The 20911-nt window shown below is 47.5% G+C and overlaps 1 protein-coding gene across 1 annotated transcript in view; it reads right to left on the bottom strand.

The window, feature by feature from the left end:
* The window catches only part of SAMHD1 (SAM and HD domain containing deoxynucleoside triphosphate triphosphohydrolase 1), a 42651-nt gene extending 21740 nt beyond the window's left edge, over positions 1–20911 (bottom strand). The window contains exons 1-4 of the mRNA XM_066586824.1: positions 20656–20911; positions 8706–8772; positions 7748–7820; positions 2348–2508 (exon numbers count right to left, since the gene is read on the bottom strand). Of these exons, the coding sequence (XP_066442921.1) occupies positions 2348–2508; positions 7748–7820; positions 8706–8772; positions 20656–20842 (488 nt within the window). The 5' untranslated portion in view covers positions 20843–20911. The remainder of the gene's footprint in view (positions 1–2347; positions 2509–7747; positions 7821–8705; positions 8773–20655) is intronic.

The following is a 20911-nucleotide window of genomic DNA, read 5'->3' as shown; positions in this document are numbered from 1 at the left end:
ACAGCTTTACATAATACAGGCATTGTTTCTACAGTTACATTCAGATATTGTTCCCAAATTTCTATCCAACATTGTTGCAGAAGTTACAGGTAAGCAGGGTCCTCGGCAGGGTCAGATTCCGCAGCGGCGTCTGGCATGCTGAATCCATGGACATGAGGCCTAACTCATCTGGATGGTGCCCGTCATTTGTGTCTTACAAGACACTGCAGAGTATAGATAAGGACATGTTTCGACTACTCCCTTTATGTTAAACATCGGACGTCAGGATATCCCAAGTGTTTGATATTATGTACTGCACACATGCTCGGAATCTTCTGTGTAGCTGGCTAAGAAAAAAAAAAATCTTAGTCTCTCCTTAAGGCTGGTTTATACGGCCCAATGATCGCTCAAATGACGGTTTGAGTGACAGCTTTGAGCGATCTTTTTGCATAAAGTAGCTACTCAGTTACTTAAATACCAAATGAAGCCTTCACTGAATACAGGTAATAACCTGCAATAATATAATAATTATCTGCGCTCAGATCCTTTGTTCTCCAAGGGGAAACAATGCTATCAGCATTCCCCCCTCCAATGAAGAACTGCTGATTAGAGCGATGGAGGATTTTTAGGTTAGCTTGAATTTAAGGATCAGCTAGCAGTACCCCAAAAGCGCATGATGGGCGCACATTTACACGCACCGATTATCGCTAAAACGATCGCTGATTAGCGATTTTTTTAGCGATCATCGGCTGGTATAAATAGGCCTTTATTGCTAGTGGGCATGCACCGCCCTTTGGGATTAGAGTCTATGATGTGCAATGTTCTGCAGAGCAGCACAGCTGAGCAAGCGCCAGCATTTAGTAGTTTTCTCAGCACTGGATGTTGTCCTATGGGTCGCACCCTTTTTGTTGATCAGGCAAACTGCTGACTCTCAAAAACTTGACATCTGATATTGCAGTGGCCTTTGGTCTGCCAGTTCTGGCAGATTTTCCTTTAATTTCCAACTGCCTTTTGATGGTATAGGAAACTGTACTGGCCGTAAACTTAGCTTTCTTGGCAATTTCTCTGTAGGACAGACCTATACTTCTAAACAGTTATAAGTCATCTGCCTTTGGTCAATTCTTTTTTTTTTTCTGCCATTACGATAGCAATGCATTCTGTCCAAATCCTGCCCTAGAGGGTGTTGTAATGCAGTCTGTTCCAACACTGGTTATATAGGATTAGAGGTCTTTGAAATTGGATGCAAACTATTCCTACAGGTGTCTTAACTTTTGTAGATTACTTTCAAACCATATGGGATATTTATAAGACAATCTTAAACAAAAAAGGTCTATGCTGCCCATAGCAACCAATCACAGCCCTGCTTTCATTGATGTGTTCATTAAAAAAAAGCCCTTTAGTTAAAATCATAATTTCAGACTATTGCTGCCTTTAGGTTAAAATTTCATAATATTTTAAGGTTTTTCATTTACCTTTAAACCATTTCATGTTATTTGCTGTACTTGAACTGCGATAGGGCTCTCTCACATGAGTGTTATTTGTGGGCGTATCTCCCGCATAGAAATGCCGTGCATTGTGTTCTGTTGCATGCCCACAAATCCCCATGTACTATCTTGGAGTGTATACGAGTGTAATACGTGCCAATAGAGCATGTTGCGTTCTTTTTTTTGCACACGTATTTCATGCACTGAGAGGCACCATTGAAAGTAAGGTAAAGTTTATTAACGCGTATTACGTGTGCAAACCCCGCAAGCATAACACATGGTAAAAGCACTCATGAGAGAGTTCTAAAGTGTTCTAAAACTTTTGACTGGTAGCGTAAATAAAACAGATATTCTTACAAGCCGTGTGGCTGTCACTACCGTGCGCTGTCCTCAAGCAAGAAGAAAGGTGGCGACAGATCCCCTTTGAAAGGATACTCAATAGGAAAAGGATTTCTTTAATATTTTTACAATTTTTTACATTTTTTCTCCTAGCCCCCTGTGGCACTTGAATATGCAATCAACTGTACAATACACTGCAATACTTTTGTACTGCGCTGTCAGCATGACCCTATAGTAAGATGGCAGTGTTGTGGAAGTTGGTTAGGCCTTCAGCTGCACTCCACAATCAACACCTGGGATTGGGGGGTACAGAGGAAGCCCCCTTCCTCTATTGATCGCAGCACCTAAGGGATTGAATGGCATACATTTGGATACAGTTTTTTTTTTTTGCTTTTTTTAAAGGGAACGATAAATGTAGCAGGCTGCACTTTTCTGTCTTAGCAAAATGAGTATTGAGGTGTATTGGCTTCTCGAGAAGACAGAAGTGGAGAAGCTGTCACAATAAAAACAGAAGTACAACAAATGAAGATAAAATGGTGACATACCCAATGGAATGCTCAAATCTATTGTTGGAAGCTCCGGGGAACACATAGTAGCAACCGCCAAGCTGTTTAATATATCGCAGACGCTGGAACTGAGGCGTGTCTATAATGTGGACCAACAGAGGGTGTAACTCAATATGTCCATGTATTGGATCATTGAAGACCTTAAAGTGCAAAATAAGAACATTAAAACAATAAAGAAAGGTTATACGTTCTAGGAGCCTTTAAGACGGCCCGTTTATTGGCAAGAAAACCAACGATGAAGCAACAAATGAGCAAACAGTCACGTCTACAGTCAGCGAGCATATTAACGGTTGATAGAAAGACAGAGGTGGAAGGCGGGCGTATGCAGATTTGTGCATAGAGCGTTGCGTATTTGTATGCGCAACAGCGTTTTTTTCCTTTACTTTGTGTGCGCAAAAGACACCGACGCTCTCAGCCAATGAAATAGTTTAGTTTAATGCGATAACGATGCGTTCTTTTCCCGTGCAGATGCGCACATTGAGCGGGCTACTTTTTTCGCAACACAATTCGGCACACAAAACACACGTTTGTGAAAGAACCCAGTGTAAAAACGGGAAACGACAGGGTGGCGAGAGAGAAAAATCAGTCCCTGTGTTACAGTTCACTGAAACAAAGCGACTAGTGAGAGACTTCTCGCTCAGTGTGAACAGGCAGTCGTTCATCTACCAACCACTGCCTGTTCACAGTGAATGGAGGTGGGCGGCTGGTAGAGATCTCCGGCGCGCTCCGCCTCCATTCAATGAACGGATATTGCTCCTGTGTGAAAGCACAAGCGTGATGATGGCTGGGACGGCTGGCAGACGCTTAAGCACCAGACAGCCGCCCCGTGTCCAAGTAACAAACTGCACCCCAGTTACAAAGAACCAGCTTCTGTATGGGGAACTTTGGGAGAGAGAGAAGAAATAATCTTCTAGGCAAGTAATATCAATTACACTATACTCTTATCTGGGATTCTCTTGGGAACCTAATTACCGGCTGTGTGATTTTCAATGACCTTGGATGGAAAACTTCTCTGTAAGCTGTGTTGTATTGCCATTCTAATACTCCGCTCACATCTTTTTGAGCTTTTCCAAGTATACAAGAGACTTCCAGATGTATACCAACAGATACCGCTGTGTGCCACCCATCAGCTCCAGGTTACATGGATTATATATGGAATACATTTATGTGAGGTCTCCACATGGAAGTGCATATTAAACTAGGCTTTTCAATAAAGTTGGGAATGGGTGAGGGGGGGGGGGAATATACCAATGTATATCGCCTCAACGGAAGTAAAAAAGGACACATTTTTAGCATCCATTTGGGTGAATGGGCCCCAACATCCCACACTTGGGTCTATCCTGCACGTCCCATTTTAATTTAGTTGTAAGTGTCATTTAGAAACCCTGTATACAGAATTTTTTTTCCTTTAATTTATTAAAGGGGAAACAAGGATGAATGCCAGCACCGCCACCCCCCACGAGGTGTACGGAGGATCAGGTAATATTTGCATCTAGCTGTAGAGTGGCCCAGGAGTGAATTTTACTGGTCGGCCCCAAATTCTCACACGCCTTTATCCAGGGATACATTTTTTTCCCCCATTTTGATTTTCTAGCAATTAAATACCACTTTTTAGGCTTAATAAAAGATAATAATTGTGGGTAGCCCTCCAGACAATGGAATAGAGAATATGATATCAAAATGGGATTTATGTACACAGGGCACTATGAAAAAAGGACTCGCCCGTAAAAACAGGCTCCGGTACTTCAAGGTCCAAGATTGCGTAGTAAATCACAAGACGTAGATTAGATTTTCTTTCACTGGTCATTGAAGACATCTCATGGAGAGCGTCATGGTAAGTCCCAGAAGTGGAAAAGGAACACCACGGGATAAACAAGGCAGATAGATGAAGTACAAAAAATACCAGCGCTCCAGTGTTTAAAGAAGTAACAGACAGATAATGTATATATGTGGGGATATTGAACCACCCAATTATGCGGCATATATCACTTACTTCTCAGGGGTGCTTATTGAAAAGTATGGCATTACGCAATTTGTAAATCTGTAGGAGTTATTTGGCCACAGTCCCACCTAATTACAATAGTAAAACCATTAGACAGATACGGAGGCAAATAGGTGATCACTTGGGTGACATCAGGAACAACAGGGACAAACCCCAAGCAAAACATATTAATCATATTCATCGAGGTGACACTAAGTGTTTGGGTTTTCAGGTGATTGGATGCATCTCCCCACCCCGTAGAGCTGGCTATTGGGACAATATAATCTTGAAGAAAGAAGCCGAATGGATCTTTAGGTTGCAGTCTATGCAGCCTAGGGGCTTGAATGAAACACAATCCTATTCATGCTTCCTATAACGTGTGATGGGTATTAATATTTGATAGTAGTTTCCCTGACTTAGTCCATTTTTTACAGGCCGATGTTTCCATCTATGCATACTAATTCTCAAGATTATATCCTTAGTGGTTTTTCCTAGCTGGTTTTCCTTCTTATGGTATCTTTAGTAGCTTTGATATAGGTTATCATATGTCAGTCTCTGTTTTACCATCAATGCCTCCTGTGTTTTACATCACAGGGGGGGAAAGGAAGGTCTCCGTGTCTTAGTACATACTGTGTGAGCCTAGTGTACATTACCAAACCTCTATTTTATATTATTTCTCTATTTGCCTGTGTTAGTTTCCAAAGATCGTTCTCCACTCGGCTTCTGTGTGCTGACTGCTGGTTATAGTCCTATTCAGCTTTGCCAAGGGAACATGATAGCGTCCCGTTAGCCCCGGTTTCTAAGGGACGAACCATACACGCATGAGTTGATGATGCTGCAGACATGTGACTGGGAAGCTCCCGATGACGTGCTGCTCTCCAATTTGATGATAGCGTCATGTTATTGGAGAGGCGGGGCTTGGACTTTATACTATCCATTTCACTTATTCATCTACATTTTACTGGCTAGTTAATAAGTTATATGTATTATTATCAGTGGTTATCTACCATTTTTAATACTGCCAAGCACTTTTTCTGCCTAAAGTTTTGTTTTTTTCAAAAACATTGAAAAAAAGTTTTTAAACATCTCAAAACGGGTGATGCATTTTTTTCCCAGCATATATTCTACCCTATGATATATAACCCCTGATGAAACCAAATGTGGTGGAAACCTTTTGGGTGTTTTAGAGGGTTATTTTTGTTCCATCTGGCTACTTCTCCCCACCCTTGTTTTGGGTGTGGTTGATTTCTAGTAGTGGATTTTTGTCCTATATATAGCAACTATTCTTGTCTCAGTCCTTTCTTGACTGCTGAGATAAAAGTGGAACAAGTTTTTGTTTCTTTGCTATAGTTTGTTGCATGTTCATTTAGAAGAGTATTCAACACTTGAGTTTTGTGCTTTATAATTTAATTATCTTAACCCTTTCCAATCCACTGTCTGACGTCTGAAGACATTATGGTTTAAGGCTGTACAGCTCCGATGTTGGAAGACGCCCATTGGAGTCCTCTTACTGTATATTGCCAGCCTCTCTGCTGTCAGAGCCTATCCAACATGTCACCTCATGCAGTACTGGCTTTAGCCAGCATATAGCGTTGTTCTATAACAGCAGAAAAAGAGTAAGCCCTCTTTGAACCAGGATTCAAATTGGATTAGAAAGGGTTAATAAAGGATTGGGTTTTATATACTATAGTCATATAAAGCCATGTTTGTGGTTAGGCTGCAGTCTATCAGTAGTCAATACATATAAAAGGACTTTGTTAAGCTGATATGATAAGTGTGGGAACAATTCTATTTTACATGCTGACAAAGTGTGCGGAGAAGGAGGAGGCGATACCTCAGTGATAACAACTCAAGGTTGCATAAACTACATGCAAGTGCCAAAACAGCTGAGGTAGAAACTACAAACAATCCAGTGTCAATAAAGCCTATTTACATACCAGTGGCAGAGAAAATCATTACTCCAGCAAATTTTATGGATAATAAGGCATATGCAAGATTGCAAAAGCAGGTGAACTCAGAAAATTCTAAAAAGGTAATAATTAGAGATGAGCGAACGTGTCCGTAACGGACACATCCGCACCCGGACACCGGCTTTAGCGAACACTGGAGTGTTCGCGCGTAAGTGTCCGGGTGCCGCCGGGGGGCGGGGAGATGCGCGGCGGCGCGGGCGGCAGTAGCGGGGAACAGGGGGGAGCCCTCTCTCTCTCCCTCTCCCCCCCACTCCCCGCCGCACCCCCCCGCGCTGCCACGGCGGCCCCCGAACTTTTTCGCCCGAACACCGAGGTGTTCGCAAAGTTCGGTGTTCGGGCGAAAAAGGGGCGGGGCCGAACGTGTTCGCTCATCTCTAGTAATAATGATACAAAATGCCAACCAAAACACTTGCATGTGAAGGAGGCCTTGTTATGAACACTCTCAATCCTTGGAAGTTACACCAGACTGCATCGATACATTTCCCCTTTTAGGCCTTGTTCACACGGGGGACAAAGTCACATGATTTTGTCACGTTGCTACAAATCGCATGTATGAGAAGCCCATGCTTTGCTATGGGTTCCTTCACACATGCGATGTTTTGTAGCATGCGACATCCCGACACAAGAACCTCGTGGGTCCGGTGAGAAGCCCGTGACTCGTGAGGTTTTGTAGACCGCGTTTCCCTATGGAGCCTTCCTCTCTGTTGCATCGCATAAAAACGCGATTTTCGTCCGGTACAATGAAACTTTGTGGACAGTAGGAAATCTTACTGTCAAAGCCATAACCTAAGCCCAAGCAACAGGAAAAAATTTTTAAAAAATACACATACATTACCTTAAAAGCGCTGTCAGCCCGGCCGCATCTTCTTCCCGAGTCCCCAGCACTAATCTTTTTCTCCTCCTCTTCTGGTGGGGGTTTGAAAAATCCCCGTCTCCTGAAAACACTGGCTGTGATTGGCTGACTCTTAACCAATCAGAGCCAGCACTCGATGAATGGCTGTGATTGGTTCATCGAGCGCTGGCTGTAATTGGCTAAGCGTCAGCCAGTCAGAGCCAGCACTTCCAGGAGGCGGGGAATTTTCAATCCCCAGCCAGAAGAGAAGATGATCAGTGCTGGGTTCCGGGGAGAAGATGCAGCCAGACTGAGAGCACGTCTAAGGTGATGTATGTGTATTTTTAAATTTTTTTTCTTCTTCAGCCACAGCTTATTTTCAGGGAAGGGCTTATATTTCAAGACTCCCTTGAAAATCCTACAAAGTCGTGGTTCACTGCGAGAAACCATAGCGATATCGCACGGACCAGCGATGCGATATCGCTGCGATTTTTGCGGCGATGCCGTGTCGCCCACGTGAACGAGGCCTTATGCTGAGAAGTCTTGGCTGGCACAACATTCCTTAGCAGACATGCAATAACACTATGGCGACATACCTTCATATTGGGACAGGTGTTCTGGCACAGCAGACGTACAATGCGTAGCACATCCAGCCTTTTTGCTACAGCGCTGGTGGGGGAGAGAAACAATTTTTGTAAATAAAAAAAGCCATTTGGCGTATTAAATTTATTACATACATTTTTGTAGCTGTTTGATAAAAATGCCGTTGACCCTAGAAACACCACAATTAAACTTCTGTGTGTGTAGACAGTTTCATCTTTAGCTATAGACTCACATGTGGCCACAGAATTTTATAGGCAAAAAAGTGGCAGACACTAAAAGATAAATAATTAATAAAACCTGCCGTATGCGAAACCGATCTAAGCGCTGTCAGGACTCAAAGTGAGCCCACACAGAGCGGCAGCGCTGCGAGAGATAGAAAGTTGTCCAGCACTGCAAGGTTGGAGCAGATAAGACTAAATCAAATCACGAGAAACCATGTTTTCTCAAGATCAAAATCTAAGGAAGCAGAGGAAAGGAGTCCTCAGTGATCCGCTTTAATAAAATGTATCACGGGTGTTTTCCAAGTCAGTATTGATCGGGATGGTTAAGCTAGGGTCACATTAGCAGTCAGGCTTTTAGTCGCTCAGTTCCGGCTAATGAGTAAAACAGAAAACCGGAAATGCTGAAACTCGTATATGCCCGGCCAGGTCAGTACAGAAGAGACCCCAATGACTATAAAAGGGGGTCCATCCGGCTTCCGGAATCTGGGCAGAGGTTTTCCCAGACGAAGCACAACAGTATGCTACGCCATTTCATCCAGTATTTCAGGTTGGATCTGTGCCAGAAGCTCTGAAAGGAGCCTGAGACGCAGATGTGAACATAGCCCTACTCTCAGTTATAAGGATTCATACGTTTCTTCATGGCACAAACTGATCAAAAAACTAAATAAAACAAAGACATGGACTGAACTACTCAAGAAAATAAAAAATCTGAAGCAACAGCTGAGCTTACTCGATGTTCATTTCTTTTAAGTGGTCTTCTGTGAGGTCCTGAAGATGTATTCCTTTTACTTCATTTTCTAGGAAGAGAATAAAAATAGGGGTAAAATGTTGCATGGAGGTAAGAAACCACCAAAAAGCCTAAAACGCAGCTGAATAAAAGGCCCTTTATACAAAGCATGAAGTAGGATTTAGGCACTGGTTAGTAGTCACACAATAAGTACTTCCTGGAGCTCACTTGTCAGCATTGCTGTAAAAACTAGGAAGTGTCAGCTGGCTATAATTCCCCCTAGTGGCAGTGTTGAGTTCTTGAAGAGTTCTACAAATTAAACTAATGTCATTTTGAAAATAGTAAGTAACTTGTTAATGGGGTTGTAACAAGTTATAAAGTTATCTTCTACCCACAGGATAGGGAATAACTTTACGCTCAGACCCCCATTGATCCTAAGAGCGGGGTCCCAAGGGTTTCAGGATGAATAGAACAGAGTTGTTATCAATCATCAGAGCAATCTTAACGCACAATTCCAAAAGGTTTTCTTTACCATAGATGTCTTAAAGGGGTTATCCCGCGCCGAAACGTTGTTTTTTTTTTTTTTCAATAGGCCCCCCGTTTGGCGCGAGACAAACACAAAGGATGGGTTAAAAAAAAAAGGTTTAGTACTCACCCGAATCCCCGCTCTGCGGCGACTTCTTACTTACCTTACCAAGATGGCCGCCGGGATCTTCACCCACGATGCACCGCGGGTCTTCTCCCATGGTGCACCGTGGGCTCTGTGCGGTCCATTGCCGATTCCAGCCTCCTGATTGGCTGGAATCGACACACGTGACGGGGCGGAGCTACGCGATGATGCATAGAAGGGGCGGAGCCAGAACGCCGCTCGTGCCGAGACCCAAGAGAAGGGAGAAGACCCTTCTGCGCAAGCGCGTCTAATCGGGAGATTAGATGCTGAAATTAGACGGCACCATGGAGACGGGGACGCCAGCAACGGAGCAGATAAGTGTATAACTTCTGTATGGCTCATATTTAATGCACGATGTATATTACAAAGTGCATTAATATGGCCATACAGAAGTGCTTAACCCCACTTGCTTTCGCGGGACAACCCCTTTAAGGCCCATTTAGACACAACGATTATTGCTCAAAAGATAATCGTTGTGTCAAAATATGCCCATCTTTCAGTTTTCTGACGAATGGTGGAATTAAGTTCTGCCTGAAATCCATCCTTCAGCAAAAGAGCTGAGAAGACGGACTGCACACTGTGTTCTGCCCAGGGACCACTGATAACAGCTGATTACATTGTCTCAGCTGTCAGCCCCGCTGCCAGAACAAAGCGAAAAGTATTCAGCGAACAGTGGGAGGTCTGTTCCGTGAATACAGCTCCCAGTGGCTCACACGCTACTAATTGGTACTGAAAAGGCATTAGTACCAATTAGTAGTTTATGCAAAATGATCGCTCAAAAGCCATCTTTTAAGCACTTATCTTTGTGTCTAAATGGGCCTCTACTGAAGTTGTGTGGTGCGGAAAAAAAGGCTTTATCTGTTGTTCCACTGAAAATCACCGGCCAGGAGCCCAACACAGAGGATATGAGTAAATAGGCCATAGGCAGAGCCGGTACTGGTGCCCTATGTCTCCACCAGAATAGTGGGTGGAGACCTGGTTTGGCAGTCCTGAGTTGCAGGAAACGCCCCAATTGGATGATTGGCTGACGCAGATGTGCCCTCTTGAACTTGACCTCCTGGTTCATCGTCCCGGCCCCCACACACACATGCCACTGGAAGCTGGGGCGGGCCTAAAGATGTGGCCATTACTAATGCTGGCTGGCTGCCAGCTCCTTCATTATGCCCCCCTCTTCCGCCAACGTGCCACGGACAGTGACAGTGCTCCCCTCTGCAGCGGCTGCATGGGGAACCGTAGCGGAGGCTAGATATGAGCGACATGCTGTAGCGAGGATGACAATCACAGTTGGGCCGGCTGCAGAGGGAACGGGGGAGAGTGACAGCTGGGGAAACTTTAGCAGAGGCCATGTATGAGTGACGCACCAGAGCGGGCACGAGAGTCACAGCGGGGCCGGCTGCAATGTCCGCAGAGGGAATGAGAAGAGCGACAGTGGGGCCGGCTACAGCCGCAGCCACGTCGGGAGCGGAGAAGAGGTCTGAGTGTAGCGCCGGGGAAGAGGGGTGGGGGTACATGCAAGCTCATATGGCAGTCCGCTGGGGACATTTGTGAGCTACCAGGGTCATGTCACAGGGGATGCGGGAGCTGAGGGGGGTGTGCCCTGCAAATTCCCTGTCAGTAACACCGACTAACCCGTGTGCCCTGGGAGTTCCCGCTCACTGAGAGCTGCCAACCCATGTCTCCACCCATACATCCGGTGGAGACATAATGCACCAGTACCGACAGAGCCTAGAGCCTGTAAGTTAAAGGCAGATCATAGAGTCATAGGTAAGGCTCAGGAGCCACAAGCTTATAGGCCAACATGCATAGGTGAGGGCCAGAGGCCAAAAGTCCTTGTCCAAGCACAGTCGCTATTAGTACCTAGGTCCGGCATGGAGGTCCTAATTAAAACACAAAAGCTCAAAGCTATAGACCATAGGTAAACAATAAAAATTAAAAGGCCAATGCCACTAAGCCACAGGACAAAAGCCAGAAGGGCTATTGACAAAGCCCCAAAGCTACAGGTAAAGTCATGGAAGATTTTTAGGCCATACAGCCAAAACCAAAAAGGCTATAGGCAAAGGCCACAACCGACCATAAGGCCACCGGGCTGCAGGCAGAGCCATAAAAAGACTGTAGGCAGGTCCAGAGGCCATAAGCGCCAAGCAACGACCATACACATCCTTCATCTGATTGAGCCCACATAAAGCCATGCCCTTACATTTTACATTCATGAAGGGTTAAAGGCAAAGGCCGAATTGAATCCCTTATGCAGGGTGATTCTACTTACTGGGCTAGCTGCAGATCTTCTCTCAGCCCCCCTGCTCCAAACAGTGGTTACTAGTCACCGACCGGAGTAGTACACACCTGAACTCCATCTGATGATAAAAGCGCCACAATCCTCCGGGCCCGGTACTACAACCTAGGAAGTATATATATATATATATATATATATATATATACCCCCACTGAAGGGTTCTCCCACAACTGCACAAAAGTAGAGGAGTGAAATAAGTGGGTGAAAAACAATTCCTGCGCTGTAATTGGTGTCGGTAGCTGTTCTAAGTAAAACAGCTTACTTACATCAGAAGAGATCACAAGCCAACGGGTCTCCTCAATTATCCTGATCCGCTTTTATTCTATATGCAGGTCAATATAAAATAAGCATAATAGAGGAGGTTGAGGCTGTACAACACGTTACAGAGGACAAAGGCCTCCTTTTACTAGTACAAGGGTATATAAGCCCTCCACTACACAGCTATTTATTGGGAATGAAGGAGTGGGAATCAGGGGTGTAACTATAAGGGACGTGATTGCACCCGCGCCCAGGAGCCTGGGGGGGGGGGGGGGCATAAGGTCTCTCTTCTCCGTATAGGGGGCCCAGTGCTATGAATAAAGCATTATAGTTGGGGGCCCTGTTACAGGTTTTGCATTGGGGCCCAAGAGCTTTAAGTTATAGCTCTGGTGGGAATGATATATGGCTGGTTGCTCATTGTACAAAGCATAGAACATCTTCGGTATTAGTGTATCTTGTTGCCACCGGAAGCTAGGGGTTTGACGCCCCTGTCACACCCCTAGCTCACGATTGGCTCAAGAGCTGAAGGTGCTACAAGGAGCTAAAGTGCATGTCTGTGTAAAGGGCCCGTTGCTTAGCTGTAGCGCTGTGACATCAGGTACCTGTCTTTCGCCCCCGGGCCTGGCACTCTGACCTCCGCCCTCCCTGCTGTCCTCCTCCTGCTGTTTTTGCCAGCTTGCCTCCGTAGTGTCCTAAACCTGTGTGCGAGGGAGGCATGCCAGTCAGTGTCCCGCGGCGCTGTAGTGTACCCACAGTGAGAGTCTGGAGTCTGGGGCTGGCAGTTCCATTTGAGGGGGATTAGGCACTTGTCAAGCGGCACCGCCGGCAAAGCTGCTTCACGGCCCCGGTGTGGTCTCCCTACTGCCGAATCCGTTCTGTGCGTACAGACAGAGGGGGGTTCCGGCTTGTGCGACAGTGGACAGGTTGCAGATGGGCCGCTTTAAGTGCAGCCGGGGCCAAGACATTAATACAGCTGTATGGTGTATCTTACTAGGCTGCCAGCACCTGCAGCCCAGGAAAGTATTTGCCCAATCACATACAGGGGGCGTCACCCCCATCTATCTTGACTCCACCAGGACTTCCTGGTGGCGTCAACATACACTAATACCAACATTTTCTGCAAAGAACAAGAGAAATACAGAACTGCAAGATGCTTTTAAGAAGTAAAGGAGCTACTTTTCTGCTCAAAAGCATCTTGCTTCTCTTGATTTTCAGTTTGTTTTTAACAGAAGACTTTAGGGGGTGGGGGGTTGTAACAATTGCAGTACACAGAATGGCCTGCAGAGGGCCGGAGAACAGGCAAACTGAGTCCTAATTAAATGGGACAGCTCAATTGGCACATTTTCCTTGAAACCAAGATGGCCACAGCCAACTGCTCAGATGATGACAGGAAGAAAGTTGGCCGCCCTGGAAGAACACATGGCGGCAGGCAGGAAGAAGATGGCTGTCGCCGGCGATTACCCATAGAGATACCACGGAACTATCAAATAATATGACGGTAACCTTCAGAGTTCCCCTTATTCAAGCGCTTTCCTGGCAGGCAGACGAGTGAGATCATACTGCAATGATGCAAAGCCTCTTAATATTAACCCCTTAACACTACAGGGCATACAGTTACGTCCTGCAGGTTCAGGGGTATGTATGGAGGTGTTTGGGGGTCAATCCCGCTCCATACAATGAGGGTGTCTGCTGTTTCTTACAGCCGACACCCAGCCGCAACAGTTCCGATAAGCAGCGTCGCTCGTCGGAGCTGTTAACACTTTAAATGCTGCCATTAATTCTGACAGTGGCATTTTAAATGGCCCGATCGATGTTTGGGACTCCCGTATTGACCCCCGTGATAAGATCATGGGATGCCGTGCGGTTACCATGGCAGCCAGGGGCCTTCTGAAAGGCCCCAGGGCCATCATGGCAGAATGCCTAACAAGCCGTGCATGTGGCAGGGCTTGATAGATAGCATTACAGTACAAAAGAAAATGTATTGGGTTTTCACCTGAATATCTTGTTTCCAAATGGTTTTAATGAAACACTAGAAAATAAATTTTAATCCCTCCATGTTTCATGTATATATATATTACACACACATATATACACACACACACACACACACACACACACACACACACACACACACACATATATCTAAGGCCGCCTGCACACGGGCGGAAATCCCGCGGCTGGATTTCCAACGGGATTTCCGCCGCTCAAAGCCTGCTTAGGAGGGCATTACAATACACACTCCTATGCAGACGGCCGCGGTTTGGCCGCGCGAAATCTCGCGCGGCAAACAAACCGCGGCACGTCCTATTTTTGTGCGGGGCTCGCAGAGCCTCGCACAGAAACGTCACTCGCCCGGCAGCCGGCTCCGGTCTGCGCATGCGCCGGCTGCCCGGCAGCTGGCACATGAAAGAGCCGGGGCCGCCGGGCGCGGGTGAGTACGCGCTCGTCTCTGCAGGCGCTCGGGTCGGGTCTCGCGGTGAGAATTCTCGCCGCCGGATCCGACCCGCTCGTCTGCAGGCGGCCTATATCTCCATCATTTTGTAATTCTTTATATTATGTTTCTGCTGCTCATGATACATACCCGGATCTTTCCACACAGCTCCCCCCTTTCTTTTTACATAACAGGCTGTTTTCTTTCCTCTTTTTACCCTCCTCACATTTCTATACATTTTTTACATCAAACTTTTATCATTACTAAAATATTTTAAACATTTTAAACCAATTAAAGCTATAAATATACATATTTATATAAAAAAAAAGGAAAAAAACTTATTTAAAAAAATTCATAAAATTGATATGAAATAGATTTAGCGTTTATGTAATGTACTATAATACCTACTTTTGCTTTTTAAAGTCCTTTTCGGTTAGCAATAACTCCAATCATTAACCCCTTAACGCACCCGGACATAAATTTACGTCACATGGATGGCGTGGGATCAGAAACAGAGCCCACGCCATAATGCAGCGAGGCCCAGCTGATACCGCTAGGTGGCCACCCGTTGCAAGAGCAGAGATACTCAAGAACAGCGATCCCCTATGTTAACCCCCTGCATACCGTGATCTATGTAGATCACGGCACGTAAAGGGTTCACAGAGAGAGTGCGCTCCCTCTGTGACGTCATCGGACCCCCGCAATGTAATCATGAAGGGCCAATGGTTTGCCCTGGCAATAGCATGCTAGATACTGGTGCCCGGCTTGCCATTGTCTATGATCGCTATCGTAAGTGATAAAGCACTGCAGTATAAAAGGTAAGCGCCAGGATCCGGCTCCGCCCCGTCCCACCCCTCCCATTGCAAATAATGGCAAGGGGTAGAGAGGAGGCAGAGAGGGGGCGGGAGCTCTGTTCCTGCTCCTGGCTCTTCCAGCCTCCCCCCCCATCCTGCAGACGAGGACACTGTATAACGGCTCAGCATGAAAACCCAGCCGATATACGGTCGTCTGAATAAGCCCTTAAGCTGTATGATTAAAGGGGTTCTGACATGAATAATTTTTTTATGCTTTACCAGCCATTGTTCCCTGGTCTGCCTAATGGACCCAGGGAACCGATGGGTTAATGGCTGCTAAAGCATAAAAAGATAACACTTACCTTGTCTTCTGTTGTTGTTGACATCGGGGGGTCAGCTCCCAGCAGGCAGTCTTCTTCCTCCAGCAGCCGCGCCGGGATCGCGCGCATGCGCAGTGGAGAGGTGCCCTCTGACAAGAGTCAGGATGGGCTGCGTCTCCACTGCGCATGCGCAGCACTCCGGAGTTCAGCCGGACGGACGGGCCGCCCACAGCAAGCACTGCTTGTGACGTGCTTGTTGTGAGCGGTCCGTCCGTTCACCTCGGAAGTGCCTGACGGACAGACCAGAGCAGGAAGCGGTCTTTTTGACCGCTCCTGCTCTGCTTTAAAGGCACAGAAGAAGGTGCCGGCTGGAGGGGACATGCCTGGCGATCGGGCCAGGCCAGGCAAGGTGAGTACAATTTTTTTTTTTTTCATGTCAGAACCCCTTTAAGGCCTCATGTCCACAGTACGCGCAGATTTCCGCAGTGGATGCACTGTGAGTCATCATTAAATTTAAATTGTTTTATTACTTGTGGGAGATCGCGGATTGCGTTTTTTTTCCTGCGCAGAAAAAAAATCCCCAACCCCACCTCCCAGCCTTTTCCCCACCTCCATATTTGATTTTAGCCTTCAAACCTGGAGATGTGTTTGTGAATGCATGGCGGATTGTTAGCTCCTATAGAGATGAATGAAGCTGCTTCAGAATTCTCTCCGCTGTCATCTCGCTGGCTTAGTTTTCAAATCCCCCGCCGTCAGCGCTGTGTAACTAAGCGCTGTGATTGGATCAGGCGCCAGCCAATCAGAGCCAACGCTGGATAAACCAATCACAGCCATTCAGTGATGTCAGCTTTGATTGGCTGGCGCTCGATCCAATCACAGCACTTCCTCACACAGCGCTGATGGCAGGGGAATTGAAAACCGAGGCAGAGAGATGACAGCGGGGAGAAGTCTTAAGCAGCTTGTCGCACCGCCAGGGAGAGTATCGCGCCGGGGACATGGACGCTGGTTGAGAGGTGAGTATTGAGGTTTTTTTTTTTTTACCTCACTCGAGTAGAAAGCCAAAGGGGGGCTTTTTCAGCACATTTTTTGTGCTGAAAAACTCGGCTTATACTCAAGTATATACGGTAGATCATGTTCCCTTTATTATACTTACATGTATGTATTATGTTTTACTGGGTGATTTTAAACCCCTGAGACTGATTCACATTGTGTTCACCACATTTATCTATAAAGTACATAACATCCCTTGGGGGTTCTTGCGTCCACCGGTGGAGAACAGATGTTTTGGATCGCTTCAGGGTGATCTCACTCGCCTATCCAGTGATGGAACGAGCGCAATTCTAAAGCTTACTGTTACGTCATTGGACGGCCCTGTTAGCTCTATGGACAATCGCTGGCGGCATCCATCTTTTTTCTTTGTTTCAAGAAAAACATGCCAATTGAACACGCTCCACCCACTTCCTCATTCCCAATAAGTAGCTGTGTAATGGAGGGCTTCTATACCCTTGTACCCTATTGTACTTTAAAAAGTAAAAGGCTTTTGACTGGATGAGGGTAAGACTACAGCGCAAGAATTGTGTTTACATTTATTTCATTTTTACGACTGAGGTTTCCTGTGCCGATCTCCCTACAGGGATAAGCTACGTGTATCCATGCTCACTGAAGGTAAGCTAGACTAGTGGTGTGGGAGCCCACCGACTGGGACAGGTGAGCCCTCGTGCCATACAGTTTTGGGACTGAAGCTTTGCAGTCCGCCAACTTTAGAGATCTGAAAGAAGCCTTGAAAGAGCAGTGACCTCCTCCTCCAACCTGTCTTACGGGCAGGAAACAGGAACAGAGGTGGTGACAGGTGTGCCCGCATTTAATGCGTTAGCGCTATAGGATGTACAGTCACGTCCTGCAGCGTTGGAGTGTATGAAGAGAGATAGCGGGCAATCTCTCTCCATACAACAAGGGGCGCCGGCAACAACTCTGATAAGCTGCATGGCTGATCAAAATTGTTACCTTTTAAATGCCCCAGGCGATGTTCAGGGTCCCATACGGTCCATTCATGATGAGATCGCAGGTAGCTGTGTGGGTGTCAAGGCAGCCGGGGACCTTCTGATAAGTGCCAGGGCTGTCTTGGCGAATGCCTATCAAACCATGCCAGTGCGGTGGCTTGATAGAAAGCCTGCCTGATCGCAGGCATTACATCATGCTGGTACCAATGGAAACTACAGGACGTCCCAAAAAAAATGAGCCCTCGCACAACTATGTCGATGGAAAAATAAAAAAAGTTATTGCGGTCAGAAGATGGTGGCAGAAAATAATTTTAAAAAAATTAAACATCTTTGAAAAATAAAAGCAGACCTCCCCCGCCCCCAAAGATGACGGGATTTAGTATTTTTTATTCCATTTCACTCCACTCAGAGTTTTTTTTAAGGGTCTTCAGTACATTAAATAGCACCATTGAAAAATACAACTCGCCCCGCAAAAAACAAGTCCTCATATATCTATGTCAATGGAGAAATAAAAGAGTTACGTTTTTTTTTTTTAAAGGGGTGGGGGGGGGGAATGAAAATTGGAGAAATAGAAAAAAAATAATAGGTCATGTCCTTAAGGGGTTAAAGATATCTGGGAGGTTCCCTTTCCTGTCCGGATGGGAGGCTGACTCTCTCACTGTTGTGGCATGCGTACACGTCCGGCCCTCACGGCGAGGGATGGGGAAACGCCTTATGAAAAAGCAGACGTGCGCTGCACAATATCTCCATTTGCCTCCCTGGCTGCCACTTGTGACCCCCTACATCTGCTGCTGCCACCCCAGGAATGACCACCCGCAGCTGCCAATCACGGCTCCGCTAGCTACTGGAACGGCTGCTCCGCTTCCACCAGTAACACATACCTGGAAATCCCTATAACAGCAAAAGTTTTTAAAAAGTTTAGTTACACTTTAGAGAGCCCCTCCCCCGTCCTCCAGCCAGCAGAAGTGCGGCGCACCTTTACAGTCATGTCCACACAGATTCCTCCCGACGATTTATTTTTCTTTTATCCCCCGACTGCTCCAACATTTGTTTCGGGTAGGGTGCCCTTACAGGGGCTAATAGTCGCCCAGGAAATCTCTTAAAAGAGACATTACAGCAGCGGGCGTGACCCGACGAGGGTGAGAACCGCCCACTTGTCGGAGTTGCTTGGGTTTTAGCTCAGCTAAGGACCAAGCGACTATCGGCTCATGTAAACGGGCAGTCGCTCATATATGAACAGCTGCTTGTATACTGTGGATAGAGGTGGGCAGCCGGAAGGGATCTCTGGCACAATCCGCCTCCGTTCAGTGAGCGATTAACGCACCCATGTGAAGGCACCGGTGCGATAGTGGTTGGGGCCGCTGTCGGGCGTTTATGACAGTTGGTCTGTGCAGAGGTAACTTTAGTCTACTGCTAAGTGGGGGTCTCCACGTCATCATGTCTGAGTGACACTGAGTGGGGGAGACCACCCACCTGACAGTAGACTAGCCTCAGGCTTGTTAAGTAACCGGGGTAACTTCAGGCAAATAGAAGAAAAGTAAAGCCATTGGTGGAATCAGAAAAAAGGAATCCATTACCTAGCGGGCTCGGTCCGGGCCCTCCCGCTGCTCTCCGGAGCTCCAGCGCGCTTGCTGCAGTCCTCGGCCGCCCACAGATCGCTTCCTGGTTACGGGATTCATAAATGCCTCTTCCACAATGCAATGGCTGTGATTGGTTCTCGAGCGCTGCTCAGCTAATCAATGCAGCACTCGAGAACCAATCAGAGCCATCGCTTCCTGGAGGCGGGATTTATGAATCCTGTAACCAGGAAGCGATCCTCTGTGGGCGGCCGAGGCTGCAAGAAGCGCGTCGTAGCTCCGGAAAACAGCGGGAGGACCAGGACCGAGCCTGCTAGGCAGAAATTAATAGAAGACAGGGTCTTATTTTGGGGGAAACATGGTGGCAAGCAGTGACAGCGCTCGGACAAGCGCTTCTCACACTCAGTGGGGTCTCGGCACCCGGACCCCTGTGATGAATACTTTGGACTTGTCCCTGTGACCTGTTAAAAGTTTGTAGAACGCAGGGTGACAGTAAGGCCTCCTGCACACGGGCGGATTTCCGCTGCGTAATTTGCGGCGAAAATCCGCTTCGTTGCCCACAGCTATTAGGTTCTATTGAGCTCAGGGCACACGGTGAAATCTCCCGTCCTCACCCGCGGCATGCTCTATTTGCCGCGGGTGTACGCACCGACGGCTTCCATTGCAGTCAATGAAAGCCTTCCGTTCACGCTATCTTCCCCCGTAGCACAGAGGAAGATAGCGTGAAAAGACTTCCCCGCCTACCGCCGCCGCGTCATATGATGCGGCTAGCATGTCATGTGACGTGACCGGCGTGTCACATGACACGGCGGCGGGGAAGCGTCATGTGGGAGCGAGAACGCCGGATCCGCAGGTAAGTATGGGGTCTCCTGGGGGGCGTCGTGACGGGCTCCGCCGCGGAATTTCGCGGCGGAGCCCGTCACGACCGTGTGCAGCCAGCCTAAGTGTTGGCTTACCTCTGTCACACCATGTGGTATACATGTGTACCTCCTACAGGCGGCTGCGCCCAGGGGTAAGGCGCTGTGTGCTGCCGGCAGTCGTGCAGCGCACAGCAAGTACACACAGACCTCGCGTACATGCTGCGGGCCGCTGAGTGCCATGTGCCAAGATAGAACGCGCTTCGAGTATGTCGCACAACACGTGTGATCGGCAGCATGAGAGCCGACGGCCGATTCGTACAGCGGAATACGCTGTAACAACACGGTTGTGTGCAGGAGCCCTGTGTGTGGGATTAATATGGCGCAGGCTCGGCAGCGGCGCTTAAATGGGGGTCCAGAACGCTGCGACAAGACGGCACAGCGGCATCATGTATTCATGCCAGTAAGTTACGCTGTTCGTCCTGCACGGACGTGGCAAGTCCCCGCAGAATACAGCGCTCCACGTACTGCTCCTGTGGGCCGTAACGCGGATCAACCGGTACACCGCCACAGCATGATCTCCTTGCACAGCGGCTGCATTACGGATATCACCTGCGGTTACATAAACCCGCAGTCACAAGCGCAACGCCGCGGGTGATTCAGTCCCAGCAAGCAACAGGAGCCTCTTCAGCCGCTGTAGTACCACAACTCCCAGCACGCCCAGCACTAGAGGGTCTATGGCTGCAGTCTTACCCCTGAAGGTGTCCTGCAGCTCCCCCAAGCCCTTTCTCTGCAGGAACAGGCAGACGTCCTCCACTCCCCACTCCTCATAGTCCTCGACCGCCGCCTCCCGCCACCGCTTGGCCAGCTTCTCCGGGGTGACATAGCCGGCCTCCTCTATCGGGGACCCCTCGGCACGGCCGCGCTTCGTGACGCTCATTCTCGGGAGGAGAAGCAGCTGCAAAGGGGAGGAAGAAGAGCCTGAAACAAGGAGGGAAGCAGCCGGCGA

The sequence above is a fragment of the Eleutherodactylus coqui genome, chromosome 13 (assembly GCF_035609145.1).
Source record: "Eleutherodactylus coqui strain aEleCoq1 chromosome 13, aEleCoq1.hap1, whole genome shotgun sequence".
Lineage (NCBI taxonomy): Eukaryota > Metazoa > Chordata > Amphibia > Anura > Eleutherodactylidae > Eleutherodactylus > Eleutherodactylus coqui.
The sequence above is the reverse complement of the archived record's forward strand: the minus strand, read 5'-3'. Positions and strand labels throughout refer to the sequence as shown.